This window comes from Curcuma longa, chromosome 1 (genome assembly GCF_044706935.1).
Source record: "Curcuma longa cultivar G26 ecotype Majalengka, Jawa Barat chromosome 1, ITB_CL_G26_1.1, whole genome shotgun sequence".
Taxonomy (NCBI): Eukaryota; Viridiplantae; Streptophyta; class Magnoliopsida; order Zingiberales; family Zingiberaceae; genus Curcuma; species Curcuma longa.
In genome coordinates, this window is record NC_133861.1 from 22380452 (window position 1) to 22398395 (window position 17944).

Here is a 17944-nt window from a genome sequence, read left to right on the forward strand (position 1 = left end):
ACTAATTGATTCAAGTACCTTCTATGTACTCACAATTGCTTATCAATCGATTGGATCAACTGAGTAAATCTCGAATTCTGGATTTAATCCAATCGATTTGTGGGAATTACCAATCGATTCGGCAAGCCTTTGTTCGCTTGAGAAAACTATGTCAATCGATTAGTCCAATCCATTAGCAATGCCCAATCAATTTGGCAAGCCTCTGTTCGCTCAAGAAAACTCTATCAATCGATTTCAATTGACAACTCTTAGTTGAATAGATTAATCGATTTGAGTACCTTCTTTTAACTTGGAATTCCTTACCAATCGATTGGATCAACTTGTCAATCGATTGATGCAACAATTGAATAAACCCAAATTCTAGGTTTAACACAATCGATTGGTGGAAATTACCAATTGATCGATGATCTTCAATTGATCCACTAATCGATTCGGTAAGCCTCTATTCGCTCGAGAAAACTATGTCAATTGATTGGTTCAATCGATTGGTAATGTTCAATCGATTTGGCAAGCCTCTGTTGGCTCAAGAAAACTTTGTCAAACAATTGGTCCAATCAATTGACAACCCTCAGTTGAATAGACCAATCAATTTGAGCACATTCTGTCTTACTGATTGATGCAACAACTAAGTAGATCATGAATTCTGGGTTTAACCCTATTGATTGTGTCAATTGGGGTTGCAAACTTGAAATTTAGTTTAAGGTTTAGGATTTTTTGCTCACCAATCGATTGTTATACCATAGTAATCGATTGGTGAACCCTAAAATAGGAGTTTTGTCCCTAAACCCTCAAGCCTAAGCTTTATACCCTTGTTTCTCAATTACCTGATCATGTCAGATGAACCTCATGTTTCCTGGACTTTATGGCTGGAGTTTCTTCATCTCTAAGATTTCATCTACCCTTGCATCCGATATCGCAATTTGCTTTGGATTTTCATCATTTGTCAAGAATTCAGTCCTCAACTTTCTTGGACTTCTCTTCACTGGCGTAGTCAGTGGGTAGCACTGGGCTGAAGCCTAATGTAGCCCAGTAATTTTTAATTTAATATATTAAATTAAAATTTAAAAATTCAAATAATCTAGTGCAGTCATATTAATTAGTCCAGAGTAATTGAAGATTCTGATTATGTCATTACTTCTCTTGCCTTGCATCCGATCTTTCGATCTGCGTGGATTTTTTCTTACTAAGAATTTGATCCTCAACCTTCTTGGACTTTCCTTGCCTTACATCTGATCTTCCGACCTGCGAGGACTTCACTTATCTTGCACACTCACGACACAAGTGAGATCCACCTTATTAACTTAAATTTAAATAATTGTCAATCATTGAAACTTCTCATCCGAGGCATAATCACACCAATAACCTCCTTTTTTGATGTTTGATGATTTATTTAAGTTTATGCTAATTTTCAACTTATCATAATATCAATATTTTTAACAATTATTAAACAACACAATCATATCATGACATTAACATAATAAGCATGGAAACAACAAGATCATGTTATAATTATATCAATCCGATGTGTATAAACTTAAATACATTATTTCGCCTACTTTATCAAATATCAAATAAAGTTAAACAGGGAGTGACTAATATAACAACGATGAGCACTCCCCTTAACTTATGCCTTCTTGAGATATAGGGCACACCTCTATAATTTATAAACAGCAACACAAAATCAAGGACGGGGTACTCCCCTTTAACTTATGCAACGGTAGAGTACACCCTTATAAGTCGCAATACATCAAGTAATTAAAGATGGGGCACTTCCCCACCTACACAATAACCAAATAATGAAAACAACATGACACTTCTCTGTAAAACACATGTATGTAATACATTCACGTAGGAGAATACAACTAAGCATTAATAATCCAATGGTATAGAGCAAGAGTTAATCATACAAAAAGTGTCCACTATGAGGCAAAATCAGTCAAAAATAGTGTAACATGTGTCATAACAATATCAAAATCTGATGAGAAACAAACTACATCAACCACTACACATTATTCAACTCCTAATCGCTATCAAACATTTGTGGAGTCATATCATCAATAGTTGGAGGTGGTGGTGCAAATGACGATGAAAGAGGAGGATGCCCTGATGTTTATATAGTAAACATCTGCACTAGTGAATCAATAGGGACTATAATGCTATATGACAACCATTGATGTCAAATTCATCCTGAACTCCCCAAATTGTGTATCCATAGTTTCCTCGAATTCAAGGATTTGAGATTGAAGATCATCAAATTGATCATAAAAATCAGGCTCGGCATCATCCTCATGATCAGCCGCTACAAGATCCCTAGCGATGACAACATCTGGTGTTGGTCCCTCATCCCTGAGACGCTGCCTTGATCCCTTACCCAACCGACGACCCTCTATCTATCTCACACTATCTCCATACAACTCCATTTCAGCTAAGAAAATGATCGTACCATAATTTTGGCATATTTGGACATCATTGACTACAACTTGACATAGGAAACGCCAATACCCAAGGATGCTAGCCACTTCGTGATAAAATTTTCAAACGGCATATGAACCAGTGTCATGTACTAATTTGATGAAATGAATGATGCAGTGAAACATATTTAATGTCACATCTATGTCAACAACATGATAGAAATACATATAGTATAAAAAAGATGTGGAGGTCCAATAGTAGCTAATGCATGAATCACAATGGGAAGCAAGCAGTTGACAACAACTTTATAAAGACCATTGTCAACAGCTAACATTTCAAGAGCAGAAAATGTAGATATGGAAGAGCTAGGTTCATCTGGATGAGGTCTTTTATAGAAATGCTCATATATGGAATATATGAAGATGTGCTCATAAGATAGAGATAATAAATCAGGCAACATAGGATAGAAACCAAAGTCATTTGTAGAAGGACGACACCCTAAAAATGCATGGAAGATCTCTAGAGTAAAGTCCAAATTGCATTTAGCGACACGGGTTCGATATCATAAATCATTCCCAGATGAATGCAAATTGTTGTAGAACTAAGATACTAACTTCTCATTTATGTTACGTTCTCAATAAACAATTGACTCCAACTTATAGTATTGAATGATTTTGATGACATCCCAATAATAATCATGGAAGAACTTTTAGTGAATCAACTGAGCTAGAATAAGTTTGAATTTATGCGTGTTGAATGCACGCCGAAGAGATGCATTCAAGAAGCGAGAATTGATTGATAGTTGAGGTCGGGATGAACCCTCACCGGATTCAATTTACTTTTGCTTCTTTTTAAGGTAATGAATGATAATGCACCAATAATGCATGAATAATAATGACACAATCATGGATGATGCATGAATAGAGTGCAAACACAAGAAGTTAGTGAATCGAACAACAACTTAATTAGAATCAAACTAAGACTAGCATCTAGGGCTTTCCTTTGGCCTCATTGGATCCTCAAGAAGATCAGGAAGGCCTCATGTAGAACGTTAAGCCGTCATGAGTTTTTCGGAGAAGCAATCGTTGGAGACGAGTCCTTGCTAAAACCCTAACTCGATGGCTGGAGAAAGGGGGGCACGCCGAGACACAGCTACATCAGTGAAGAAAGGAGACAATAGAGACCCTAAAGGATGATGTTCCAAGGCCTACCGAAGTGAGGGATCGTCAAAGACACACCGGAGAAGACAACGACGACCCACACGACAGTGGACTTGGGAGAGAAATTGAGGGTTGTGAATCGATTAGTTAGGGCACGAGATTTAAAAACATGATGACCAATCGATTGAAAACGCATACCAATAGATTTGAGTGGCTTAATTGATCCGCACAATCGATTCAGCGTGGTTCTGTGTATGAGGAAATTCACCATCAATCGATTGGTATAATCCAATTGATCATCGCGATTGACTTGGATTGGTTCTGTGCTTGTGAAACTCATCACCAATTGATTTGTAAAAAGAGTCAATCAATTCAAATTACAAATCCAAAATTTTGGTTTAGGATTTTTGGCTCACCAATCAATTGATATACCATACTAGGGGTGCAAATGAATTGAGTCAGCTCGCGAACTTTTAGAGTCAGTTCGAATAATATTTGATTCGTAGAAATTATCGAATTCGAGACGAATTCGAACATGTTCGAATAATTTTTTGAGCCAATTCGCGAGCCGCTCGCGAGCTTTTATTTAATTTTATTATATATTTATTATTTTCTATTATATTATTCAATCAATATATTTTAATGGATTTGAATTTTGAATCCATTAACTCAATAATGTTTAATGGGTTAATAGATTAATGCTTAATGGGTTAATAAAATTAGTGGGTTAACGGGTAATAGAATAATAGATTAGATTTATAATATAATTCATTTTCAACTCTAAATTTCTAATCTCTAATCGCACAAACCAAACCCTACCGAGCTTTAGATGATGGCGGAACTCGAAAGATAGGGTTCCCTCTTCGACCTATAACTGAGTGCCCTTCGACCCTGTAACTAAGCGAGAGAGGAACGTGAGTGCTTCCCTCTCTCTCCGGATATCGGACGTCGTCCGCTTACTTGACCTCGGCATCAGAGGACTACCTTTTCTACAACGGTGTCTTCGACATTGAGAGCTCTCCCTGCTCCCACCCTTCGACCCTATGATTGAGCGCGAGAGGAACGCGAGCGCTTCCCTCTCTATCTGGATATCGGACGTCGTCCATTGCATGACCTCGCCCGTGACCTCCAGGCCAAGGGTGACTAATCCCGAGCCCTAAACTACTTCACTCTGGTAATTCTTTCAGCCTTTGATGTGCTATAGTTCTTTTTTTCCACCTAGATTAATCTTTTTTTACTGCTATGTGCTCCTTCTGCCCATATTATTTTCAGTTTTCACCTAATTTTATTTCTGAAAAAAATAATAGTTAAATATTGATTTTTTATGGCATAGTTGTTGAATTTGATAATTTTCAGAGTTATAATTTTACATATTTAAATATAGTAATATTTTCATGTAAGTTATTTGAGTAATTTATTCCTTATTCTTAAAGATATGTTGATTAGGAATTTATGATACCTTGAATAATTTATTACATTATTAATATTTTTTAGATATAATTTCTCTTTCGATTTTCAAAAAATATGGCTGATTCTGTTCCAGCAGCAAATTCAGCTATTCAAGCTTCGTTAGATTCAAATGAGATCCCAGAACAAATAATAGATAAAGGGGATAGTGGGAATAATAATTTGACTGATGATGATAATTTGCTGCATAAGTCAAAGAAACAAAAGAGGTTTCAAATATAGTCAGACATGATTGAGGTTAAGTATTCAAAAAGTGATAAGTACAAGTGTAAACATTGCAATCTATTCCTTGCAAAAATGAAGTCAAGTACTATAACACTCTTAAAACGACACTTGGACCATTGTACTAAACGCTTGGAGTCTCAAAAGAAGCTTGAAGATAAACTCAAACAGCAGCAACTATTATTAGGCTTTGAAAGTGTTGAATATGTTAGAACCGAGGAAATCAAAATATCTCCATAATGGTATGATATTGTCCACTTTGGGCCTAAGCCTTCATGATTTTATTCTTGGGCTCTACCCAAAAAGCCTCATGCCAATGGAGATATCTTCTATCCTTTTAAATCCATGATCTTTTCTATGTGTTTTAGATGTGGAACTATGTTTGCGCCCTTGCAACCTAACAATCCCCCTCTCAAACAAAGGACCACAGGCCCCCCTCAAACGGAAAGCCTCCATTTGATGTCCGAATCCTCGATCCACCAGGACTTTCTGTCCCTCGATCCACCTGACCTACTAGGACTTCCTACCTAGCCGTAACTAGGACTTTCTGTCCTTCGGTCCACCCGATTTACTAGGACTTCCTGCCCCTCGATCCATCTGAGATACTCCTGCCTAGCCACAACTAGGACTTTCTGCCTGGTGTCTGGTTCTCTTGATTCAGACACGGGAGCACCCACTTTCTTTATTTTTAAGGTTCAACCCACATGATTAGATCTGGATCATGGCTCTTCCGGCGGTTAGTCCGATGAAGAGCAAAGAATCAATGGAATCAAAATATCTCCACAATGGTATGATATTGTCCACTTTGGGTCTAAACCCTCATGGTTTTGTTCTTGGGCTAAAAGGCCTCATGCCAATGAAGATATCTTCTATCCTTTTAAATTCATGATCTTTTCCATGTGTTTTAGATGTGGGACTATGTTTGCACCCTTGCAATCTAACAGAAACAACTATGTCACCTTTGTTACTTGATGGAAAATTTTGTATGGAGTGCATGAAAGAAGCAGCTGCCTCATGGATCTTGATGCATGAACATCCATTTACATTATTAGAAGAAGAAGGTTTTAATATATTTTGTAGACGTGTAATGCCTGAGTGGACTCGTATATCACGAACAATAGCAAAAAAATTATTTTGCAATATATGAAGCTGAGAAGAAAAAATTACATGGTTTGCTAAAAAATGTAACAAAGATTAGTCTCATGACAGATTTATAGAAGTCAAAAAAATCAAAAAATAAAGTACATGGTTATCACTGGTCACTAGTTTGACTCTTCATGGAAATTAAATAAGTGTGTTCTCAATTTTGTTCATATTCCTCCTCCTCGTGGTGGTCCTCGAATTTCAGATACCCTTTTAAAGTGTACAAGGGCATGAGAAATTGAAAATAAGATATATACTATTTCTATTGATAATGCAAGTGCTAATGATGTTGCAATTAAATATATAAAGGAAGATTTCTTGAAAATAAATACAAATATAATTTATGGCGGAAAATTATTCCATGTTCAGTGTTGTGCACATATTTTAAATCTTATAGCTCAGGATGGTCTTAATAAAATTAAGGATATTATTCATGTAATTCGTCAGATTATGGATTTCATTAGAAGAATGGATCCTAGACTCATTCAATTTGCTAAAATTGTGAAACAATTGAAGTTACAAGAAAGAAAATTGGTTGATGATTGTAAGACAAGAGGGAATTCAACTTATGGAATGTTGAGAACAACAATTGCTTTCAAAGAAGTTTCAAGATTTGAAGATCGGAAACCTAGTTACATTCTTTGTCCAACAGAAGATGATTGGGAGAAATTGCATAAAGTATTTTCAGTATTGAAATATTCTTTGAAGCCACCAAAATTATTTCTGGAAGTGAGTATCCTACTGCCATTCTTTTTCTAAATGAAGTCTATCGAGTAAAAGTAATCTTAGATGAGAAATCTTGTGATGAAGAAGAGTTTATTAGAAAAATAGTGCAAAAAATGAAGGAAAAGTTTGATAAATATTGGGGTGAGTGCAATTTATTAATGGTTGTGGTTCAGTTTTGAATCCTAGATGCAAAATGCGAGTACTTGAATTCACTTTTCCTAAACTTTATAACTCATTTGAATTAAAGAGTAATATTAAAGAGGTCCAAAGACTTTTGTATGCAATTTATAAGGAAGTTTCAGATGCAGCTGTGGAAAAGCTTTAAGGATCAAAAAGCAACTCTGAATCTCAAGATAGCAACAATTCAACTCAAAGAAATAAAGAGCATACTACATTTTCTTTTGGATTGACTGAATTCTCTTCTTATTTAAAAGAAATTGAAATGGTACAACCCGAAAAATCTAAGCTAGATGTATATCTAGAGGAAGGGTGTCATAGGCATAATCCAAATGATGCATTTAATGCTCTTGATTGGTAAAAGCTTAATGTATACAAATTTTCAGTGTTATCAACTTTGGCTAGAGATATATTAGTAATACTCATTACCACAGTAGCTTCAGAGGTAACCTTTAGTGTTGAAAGTCGTGCTATTGACAAGTATCGTGCTTCTTTAGCTCCTATAACAGTAGAAATGTTGATGTGTAGTGGAGATTGGTATCGAAAATGACATGGAGTAACTAAAAAGACTAAGGTATAATGTTAAAATATTTTATTTATATTTTTTTGCTTCAAATTAGAAAGTATATTTAAAAAATAAATGATATATTTTATCTTTATTATTGTAGGTTGAAAAACAACATTTGACAATTGATTTACCTATAGATTAAATTGATAATTAGAAGTTGATCAGTTATGCCACTGACTGAGGTATAAATTTAATTTGTAGCATTTTACATTTGAGTTTACTAGCATGTGTAATCACTCATACATTTTACTTTTTAAATTTTGCACAGATTAAAGAGTTGGAGCCATGAAAGTATAAAACTTTTTTTCCTAAACTTTTTGTATTATTTTATGTAACATGGAAATGCAATGGCAAATGAATTTGGGATGCAGCAAGAGAGATGGAGAGCTTCTGGAATAGTAGCAGGGAACCAGGGATGGAGAGCTTCTGGAATGGCAGCAGGGAATTGGGATGCATCAAGAGATAGACTTTTGGCAATAAACTTTTGGCTATTAATCTTATTTTAACTCAATTTTATATGAATTGAATTTCTATTTTGTGTTATGAGTTGAAAATTATTAAACTTTTACGGTAAAATGATATGCAATTACAAAAGCTAAAGCATAGCATCCAAAGGTACAGATTGAGGATTTCCAAGTTTCCCATCTTGCAGAATTTGCAAGAATTATATCAAGAATATAGGAATCCCTATAAATTATTCAACGTGAAACTCCAAACTGTTCCATCTCTTCTTAGGAACAAAAGACGAGATCCAAGACGAAGCGTTTACCAGGAAAGTGCGGGCAGCAGATTTCCACCACATCACTCGGAATCGGCAGCAGCGGCTTCCTGCTGCTGGAGGCGCTCGAGGGCCTTCTGGTGGGCCCAAGTCTCGAGGGTGAGGTCGGGCTTCGCGTTGAGGCCGACGCCGAGGATGACGATGGTGAGGAAGGAGGTGATGTAGCAGGGGAGCTCCCAGTCCTCCCACTTCCTCGATTCCCCCGGGGGCAGCGGCGGCCGGTTGAAAAGGTAACCCTTGGGCCGCTCCTCGGTCCCGGGGCTCGTCCACCGACTAGCGCCTTCCCCGCCGCCGCCCCTCGTGCGAACGGCCGCCCTCAGCCGGCCGCGGACCATCCCAGCCGCCGCGGCGATCGCCTTGGATGGAAGAGGAGCCATCAGATTCAGGGCGTCTCGAGAGTGCCTTCAATCTTCGACACTGAACCAATTAACACAGCCACCTTTTGATGGGCCAGCACAAAGGCCGGGTTCTAATTGTCAATTGGGCCGGCACAAAGGACTGAAGCCCAAATAATATTTCAAAATCATATTTGTTTTTTCTCTAAAAAGTCCCTTTAGTATATAAAATTACAAATTGACATGATATTTTTTTTATTGCCTCACAGCCAACTTCATTAAGCATTGAATATAACACTTGAGTGTGCCAGGTGGATTTGTTTATTTTGATGAAAATAGTCAAGGCAATTAGAGTTTTTTTAACTACAAAATGTTAGTTATCATGTTATTGCAATTTTGTTAGTTACCATGTTATTGCAAGACAATTCCTTGTTTAGAATAAAAATGATATAATTATTAGTAATTTAATTTTGGATGAGTAAGTTTTTTTTTTAATTTTCTATCAAAATTGTGTAATAATATTACAATCTTTAAATAAGTTTGAACAATTTTAATTAAGTTAATGCAACTCTAAACCAATATGAGAAATCACATATTATCATGGAACTGATCGTGTAGGACCGTTGGAGTGGCGGATTCCACCTTTTCAAAAAAGAAGAAACGAAACAGTGACTACTACATCATAATAATTATGCTTATAAGTCATATTTATCACCCCTTTAATCGAATATAATTATATAAATGTGACAAGAAAAAGGCATGAAGCATTCCACCAGACATGGATGAAAAATATTGAATCATATTGTAAATACACTGAGCTTTTATCACCAAGGATCACAAATTTGCTCCCTCGAATCGACTCAAGCTCGAAAAATAGCAAGAATGTGAAAAAGAAGAAGGAATGTCAGAAAGATTTGATGGTGCCAGTATTTCAGGCCATCATCAAACTGAGTAACTCCAGCGACTCCGAAGGAGGCAGCCCTTCTTGAATCAATGCATCCAAGGTCCCATACTTAATTTGATGGCCACTTGAATTTACTCATCCGACTTTCGATAATGCAAGCAATGATCATCCTTGTAGTCTTGTTGGTGAATAGACATAATGTTATATCCCATAGAATTCATCTCTGTGATAGTTGGATGCAGTACCATCTCCGGCCATGTGATCGCCATTAGAACCTCCTTGGCCTTCCAGCATGCCTTGGAAATGAAATCCTTGTTTTTGTCCGCGTGGCCAGTCAGTCCATGCCATGCCTCGCTCCTTGGCTCGTCTATGGGAGAATTGGTCATCTTCCTCTGTGTCATAGAAAATTTTGAGTTAAAAGTCTATCGACTTAGCAAGGATAACATATCGCCTTTTACCAACACATTGTCAATGTGTTATCAAAAGGGTACACCAAATTGTCAATTGTGTTATCTAGAGGATAAACCTAGTAAGTACTAAAACAAAGCGGTTAAGAGAATTTCCATTTGCGCATGCAAATAATTGAACTTCCATTCCAGATGCAGATGAATTGGGATGATGCATTCAAAGTGTAGTGATCTTAACATGTGATCCTATAAAAGTTTGGAGGGCTGAGTGATTAAGTGAAATGCACTACCGTTTTCACTATCAGAAATGTTATCAAGCTCTGTGATTGCTTCAATCAGTAATTGCTCATGTTCCTGTAGAAATGCCATGAACACACAAGTCGAAGTAAGTACAAGTGGCACAAAGAAACTAAAATTTATTTGTAGAATTCCTCTTTACTTTAAGAAGTTTCTTTGCCTTCTCAATCTCTTGATGATCTGGAGGACTAATGTCAAGAATTCTCTCCACCTGCAAAGTGAAACACTATATTAGACATCGACTTGTTTGCAATTCAACAAATGTAATGATCTGTTCACGTACATCCTTGACAATAACTTTTATATCTAGTATTTTAATGTTTTGGGAATCCTTTCTCCCAGGCCCATTTTGAGATGGCATGTAGTACTCTTTGCTGAACCGGTTCTTTGATCCTCTTCCCCTGCCGACACCTGGAATGGCACCGTTGAGGCTTGACTTCTTACCAAGTCGATGGCGGTCTCCTGGTTTGTACTTACCAAGCTCACAATCTACCCATCTTATATCCTCAGGAGCAATCTGCCAAGAACACAAAATGTAATCTGAGTGAAGACTGCTGAAAGCAGCCAAATGAATGAAAGTTTACCTTGTGCCAGTTTATTGAAATGGATAATTTTCATTATTCTTTTTTATTTCAGTTACAACCTTTATTTTAATATTGCAGGAAGTTGTTGAGAGAAAATAGATAGGGCTGCAAACGAGTCAAACCAAACCAAATCTAAAATGAACCAAACTTTGAAACAATTGTACAAACTTGACTGGATTTTTTTTTTTTTTTTATGAGTTTGAGTTTGCATCATTTAGATGTTATCAAGATATCAATTCAAACTTGTTTGATGGTTTGAAATTTTTATTTTTTTAAGCTTGTTTAGCTGGTTAGTGAGTTTGATATTAAAGGTTGTTTGTTCTTAATTTGGATTGGCACCAATTTTCTTGAAAGTATGGATCAACCATATTTTCACAAATAGTAAAAAAATCAAGGAATTGAAAGATTTGAAAATATGAAGACAAGGGTCAAACTTTTTATGTTATCAGCATTCCATTGCTCTGAAAATACTGGTTTTGTGCATAACAAAGGAAATGGAGAAAGTTGACCTTGAGATAAAAGTTATCAGACCATTTTACTTGGATAAATGACACAGCACAAGCCAAGGAAACAGACCATAAAACCAGCATAGTAATCGAATCGTGCCGAACTCCAAGAAGCAAAAGGCATAACTACAGAAAACCAAGTCATTACTAAACATTACCTCATTGAGATTGACCCATTCCCATGTCTCATGTTCTGTGTCCAGATCATATACAAGAGCATGTAAACCCTGATAATGGCATGACATTAGCACATTGGTTATTTGCTGCTCTTTCAGAGAAATAGTAGATGCATACTACTCAGTGAATCAACCTCATGAGTTTTGTAGTCAGTTATAACAGCCTCATAGAAGTTATTGTCATATGGCCATCTTGTCATTACTTTCTGTCCAACCAATGAAGCATTTGCTGCAACATCAGCAGATTCAGCTGCTATATTCTTAACTTGATCAATTCCAATTGAACCAGGAGGATTCTGCAGGAAAAATTATTCAATAGCAAGAAAATAGTAACAGGAAAACTATCTCCATCAACATGAATCCACGAAATATTAACTCACAGGTTTAGTCTTCTTGCCCCTGGCGCCTGCCTTATTTCCTTGTTTTGCAGCTGATGTATGTAGTGAAATAGCACCTGGTTGTGGGTGGAGCACAACGAGAGATCCTCCCATAGATAAAGCAGCTGCCGAGTTTGATGTCTTCTGCCTTTTTTGAGAAGCTGAAAGAGTGGGGCTGGGAATCATATCAAGTGCAGTTTGAACACTATTCACTAAGCTAGATTGCACTCCACAAGCCTGTCTCCACTCCCTAACAATGCATCAGGCTTTTTGGTTAACTAGTGGATAACCCATGCATTGTGCAAAATTACATTAATATTATAGCTATTACATTTTAAACAATGTATGACAGGTCTTTTGCACTGAAAATTTAATTAATACATATACATAAATAATAAATATCATTCTAGAAGTTATTCAAAATGATATTACAATATTTGGGCTAAAGTTCAAATATTGGTGAATTATTTGTTTTATCACTAGACCATTTTCCACTACCATCTTATAAATGAGGAAAACAATTGGGTGAAATAAAAAGAAAGATATAAATCCATAAATATAAAGATAACATGATTTTCTCAACAATAATTTACATAAGTGCAAGGTTAAAATCCTTTGTAGGAAAATGAACTGTTAGCCATAATAGCTGTATGACAATATTAGTTATATAATTGATTGGATAAAATGAGACAAATGACAATCATTGTCCACACTGAGATGATAGATGGATTCTCCATATTCTGAGAAAATAAATCCAATACAGAGAAGAAATAAGATACAACAATTAATTAATAATTTAAATCATAGAAATTAACTGAAAGTTGTCAATTGCATCACCTACAGCTGCCCTTTCCCTTATAATTGATGTGTGTAGTGTCTGTACTTGGTGCAAAAGATTAATGGCAATAGTATTATCGAAATATTGAGAACATAGGAAAGTTTACTATCGTACTGAATATTTATAATGGAGCCAAAATGCATAGTTGGCACTAACTCACTAGGATATTTGTTGAATACAATTCAGTATATATATATAAATATCCATCTACAAGTAATTAGGTGATAGCACCAAATTTAATGATAAACCCACAATCAAAGGTTAGGATGGAGTATTGAACAGTAAAGTAGGAGACAAGCTTACACAGAGAATTGATATCGAAATTGATGAAGCAAAGTGATAATTGTCTCACATAAAGAAAGAATGATCTCACACAAAGATTAATCAAATTGGAATTTTATTAACTAAAATATTCCAGTACATTGAACAACACCAATATTATAGACTCAACCCTAATGATACTAAAAACCAAATAATGCAAATCGGGAAATGCAAGTGTCTCATTAAACTCGTATCAAATTAAAAGGTATTCTTACTAAACTAGAAGATACCAATCTTCTTGACATCGAAATGTTGGGTAAATTGTTTTCCTAACCACATGAATTCTAAAACAATAGAATATAGGAAAACAAAATAACAAGAGATCTAGTTTCATTGATATCTATAGCAGAAAATAATACAAAGGTAAGACGATGAACCTAATTGCAGCAGAAAAGCCATCGTCTATTTTGTGTGCTGTCCACAAATCCAGGAATCCTGCGAAGAAGACAGAGAGCAAGGGGGTCAATCTTCCGAAGGAACTAGGTTGACGGCATCATAATCTCTCAGCCGATGGGGAGTGAAGAGAACTGTCAAAATACGTAATCCAACAGGGAACATACCCTATATATATGACTTAATTTGTTATCAACCCATTAATGTAATTGTTCGGGTTAGCGGGATCTACACATGTAAATCTTCCACATTCAATAACTTCCCTCCATATTAGTTGATAACGATAACCCTTGAACCAAACGTCCCCTAAGTGATCTAACTAATATGGAGGGAAGTTACTGAATGTGGAAGATTTACATGCGTAGATCCCGCTAACCCGAACAAATATCATTAATGGGTTGATAACAAATTAAGTCATATATATAGGGTATGTTCCCCGTTGGATTACGTATTCTGACAGTTCTCTTCGCTCCCCATCAGCTGAGAGATTATGATGCCGTCAACCTAGTTCCTTCGGAAGAGTGACCCCCTTACTCTCTGTCTTCTTCCGCAGGATTCCTTGTTTGATATAGGTTATAATCGATTCCTAAGTAATGCAGCATCATCGCCACATCAGCAAATGAGTTATAATCCGGGAATGTGATTACCTTGCCAGCCTATTTTTCCATAATTACCTTCCGATTTTAAAACTGAGTTAATTGAATGTACTGTGAAACCTAATTGAAATAAATTTAATTAATTAAATAAATTTTAATTTAAATATTTATAAATTTAAAAGAGATAATTTATTTTAAATTTTTAAAAATAAAATTAATAAATTATATTTATTAATTTAAGAAATTATTTTATTAAAATAATTATTTTAATGAATTATTTTATTAATATATTTATTTATTTATTTTAAATTTTAAAAAATAAAATTAATGAATTATATTTATTAATTTAAGAAATTATTTTATTAAAATAATTATTTTAATGAATTATTTTATTAAAATAAAATTAACAAATTATATTTATTAATTTAACAAAATTTTAAATATAGATAAATTTATTTTAAATTTTAAAAAATAAAATTAATGAATTCTATTTTATTAATTTAACGAATTATTTGATTAAATAATTATTTTATTAAAAATATATAAATTTATTTTAAATTTAAAAAATTATAAATAAATTATATTTATTTATTTTATATATTATCAATTTATTATCATCATTAATATTATTAATTTTAATATTATTAATTAATTTTATTTTATTTTATTTTATAAATTAATTGAATAAAAGGGTAATATAGCAAATGTTAAACTGGTTATGTTTTATTTCCTCCAAATAAATAGTTTGAACCAAACAACATTAGGTTATGTTTTATATCCTATAACCTTGGTTATGTGATTACCTGATAATCACATAACCGAGGCTATATATGATAACTTAACCAAACACACCCTTAATGTATTTGGTTTTCTTAATGACACATATCCGCATATCACAAATAACATGTAAGCCCACCAAACTTGATAAAATTCAATAGTCTTCCACTTGGGATATATATGATTTGTATATGACATACAATTAAATCTTAGTTAACGTCACCAATAATGTCGAACTTTATGGGTATAAAATACCCCAAAAAATAATCTAAACCATTAATTCCATTGATATAAGACTAATAAGGAAGGTCATAATTACTAGAATATGAATGCAATAAGTCCTAAATAATCACAATATCAATTTTATTAATGACATAGATTAAGATATGGATATGCAGTATGAAAATTATATGAAATGTTATCTGTACATGTCAATTTTCAATTGGTCCTCCTAATGACTCAAAAGAGTCCTAATTATATTTGCAAACACTTTATGTTAAATTGCAGTAGCAAATCATGATCTAACCTTATGATTCCAAAATGAATTTCATATCATATTTACAAGCACCGTATGCTAAATAGTAGTAGTAAATCATGATAATTTATTTCACATGGTCAAAAAATAAACAAGATACCCATGAATATTTTGAACTTAAGTACATACAATATATCAAAATAGAATGTTTGTGTTCATTAAGTACGTAACATGTCTTTCTTTGGTCGACATATTAAGTGTATGATCCGAATAAACAAAAAAATTATTCCGTAGTTGTAAGCTACCCTTAAACATATATCTGACTTAAAAGGAATTTTCCTTAGGGTCAATTACTTTTAACATAAATATACGTCTACCGACACAAATGCATTAAACCTACCTAAGGTGTCTTCCTTTAGGTTGATACAATAGTTCAATTTAATAGCAAGTGTATAACTAGACTCAAGAAAACTCTAGGAGATCCGAAAATTATGTTTCCAAGACATAACACAGTCATAGTCAACACTCAAGATGAGCAGGCTCCACACGTTCGTGGTGCGCACTAGCACGCGACACGACCATACCGTGTTCGCTAGCACAAGTCATGTCTGCTGGCATGGGCCGTGTTCGGAAGGCTAGAATGCAACACGGCCCTGCTGTGTTCGCTGGCATAGGTCGTGTTCACTGGCACAAGTCATGTATGCTGGCATGGGCTGTGTTCGGAAGGCTAGAATGCAACACGGCCTTGCTGTGTTCGCTGGCACAGGCCGTGTCCACTGGCACGAGTCGTGTCCGGACCCGCGTTTTACCCCTAGCACGCTACACAAGGGTGGCCAGGTCGTGCTTGGAAGCACGACCATGTTGTGCAGCATGGCCTGGTTGTGTTTTTCAACACGGTTGTGGTGCGCCAAAACCTTAACCCTAGTCTTAGGTCCAAATGGTGATTTTCTTCAAAAAAAAACAGAAAAAAGGCAATGGTTATCGCTGTTCTTTGTGTTCTTCGCGAAACTTGCAAAAACTCCAAATGTCGCCACCCTAGGTTTTTCTTTTCAAGAATTTCAACGAACAAAAATTATTTTGTGCTAGAAAAATCGAATCTAGCACATAAACAACAAAATGGACAAAAATCCTAACTTTGTCGAAAACGACGAAACAATCATGGCTCTGATAACACTTATTGGGTAAATTATTTTCCTAACCGTATGAATTCTAAAACAATACGAACTCAAATATAGGAAAACAAAATAACAAGAGATTTAGTTTCATCGATATCTATAGTAGAAAATAATACAAAGGTAAGACGATGAACCCGATTGCAGCGGAAAAGTCATCATCTCTTTTGTGTGTTGTCCCCAAAGTCAGAAATCTTACTGAAGAAGAGCAAGGGGGTCAGTCTTGCGAAGGAACTAGGTTGACGGCGTAGTAATCTCTCAACTGATGGAGAGCGAAGAGATCTGTCAGAATACTTAATCCAACGGGGACCATGTCCTATATATATGATCTAATCCATTATCAACCATTAATGATAACGATTCGGCGGGATCTACACATATAAATCTTCCACATCCAATAACTCAAACCCCTTCATATTGGTTAGATCACTTATTAGGTTTGATTTTCTTAATGCCACATATCCGTATATCACAAATAACATGTAAGCCCACCAAACGGGATAAAATCCAACACAAAATAGCTAATTACCAACATTACCACTTCCCCAAAAGATAATCGCCCTAAAAAGGAGATCTTGCCAAAATAAAATCTAAATTTTCTTTGCTTGCATTATTAGGGGATGGTGACATCTTATTGGATACAAACCAAAAACTTTGTCAAGCATTTTAGTTGATATTCCTCCACAATCAATAAGTTTAAGAAAATCATTGTGAAATTTTTTTAAAGACAAACCTTATACGCTTAACATCATTGTCAATATTAACTTTGCGTAGTAGTTCTATGTTCCTCGTTAGTTAATCTCAGCTCTTTCCTCAATTCAGTAATCAGACCTTCCTTCTCCTGCAGAAACATATTTGTTTATATCAATCTTAAGTATTAAATGTTAACAAAAAAAACTGATTGCATGTGTCTTGATGATTACCCAAGTAATAGCATCTGATTGGGCCTTAAACGCTCGAAGAACAGAGCAGTAGGCTTCTTGCTCAAATTCATGTATTAGGATCTCCATATCATTTTGTACCCTGGAGTGAGGAAGCACACCAATGGTAGATTTTCCACCAGCAGCCACAGGCTCTGCAGCTGCACCAGGATTTTGAAGATATGGTGGGAGATCATCATCAGTTCCTGCAGT

The 17944-nt window shown here is 35.1% G+C and overlaps 1 protein-coding gene and 1 pseudogene across 1 annotated transcript; both read right to left on the minus strand.

Moving 5' to 3' along the window:
• Positions 1 to 8461: 8461 nt before the first annotated feature.
• LOC141811709 (uncharacterized) lies at positions 8462 to 9034 on the minus strand. The gene has a single exon (XM_074699755.1). It carries the CDS (start codon positions 9028 to 9030, stop codon positions 8677 to 8679), a length of 354 nt encoding a protein of 117 aa, XP_074555856.1. The 5' UTR covers positions 9031 to 9034; the 3' UTR covers positions 8462 to 8676.
• A 989-nt stretch (positions 9035 to 10023) lies between these two features.
• LOC141830601 (protein EMSY-LIKE 1-like) lies at positions 10024 to 17839 on the minus strand (annotated as a pseudogene).
• Between the last annotated feature and the right edge of the window lie 105 nt (positions 17840 to 17944).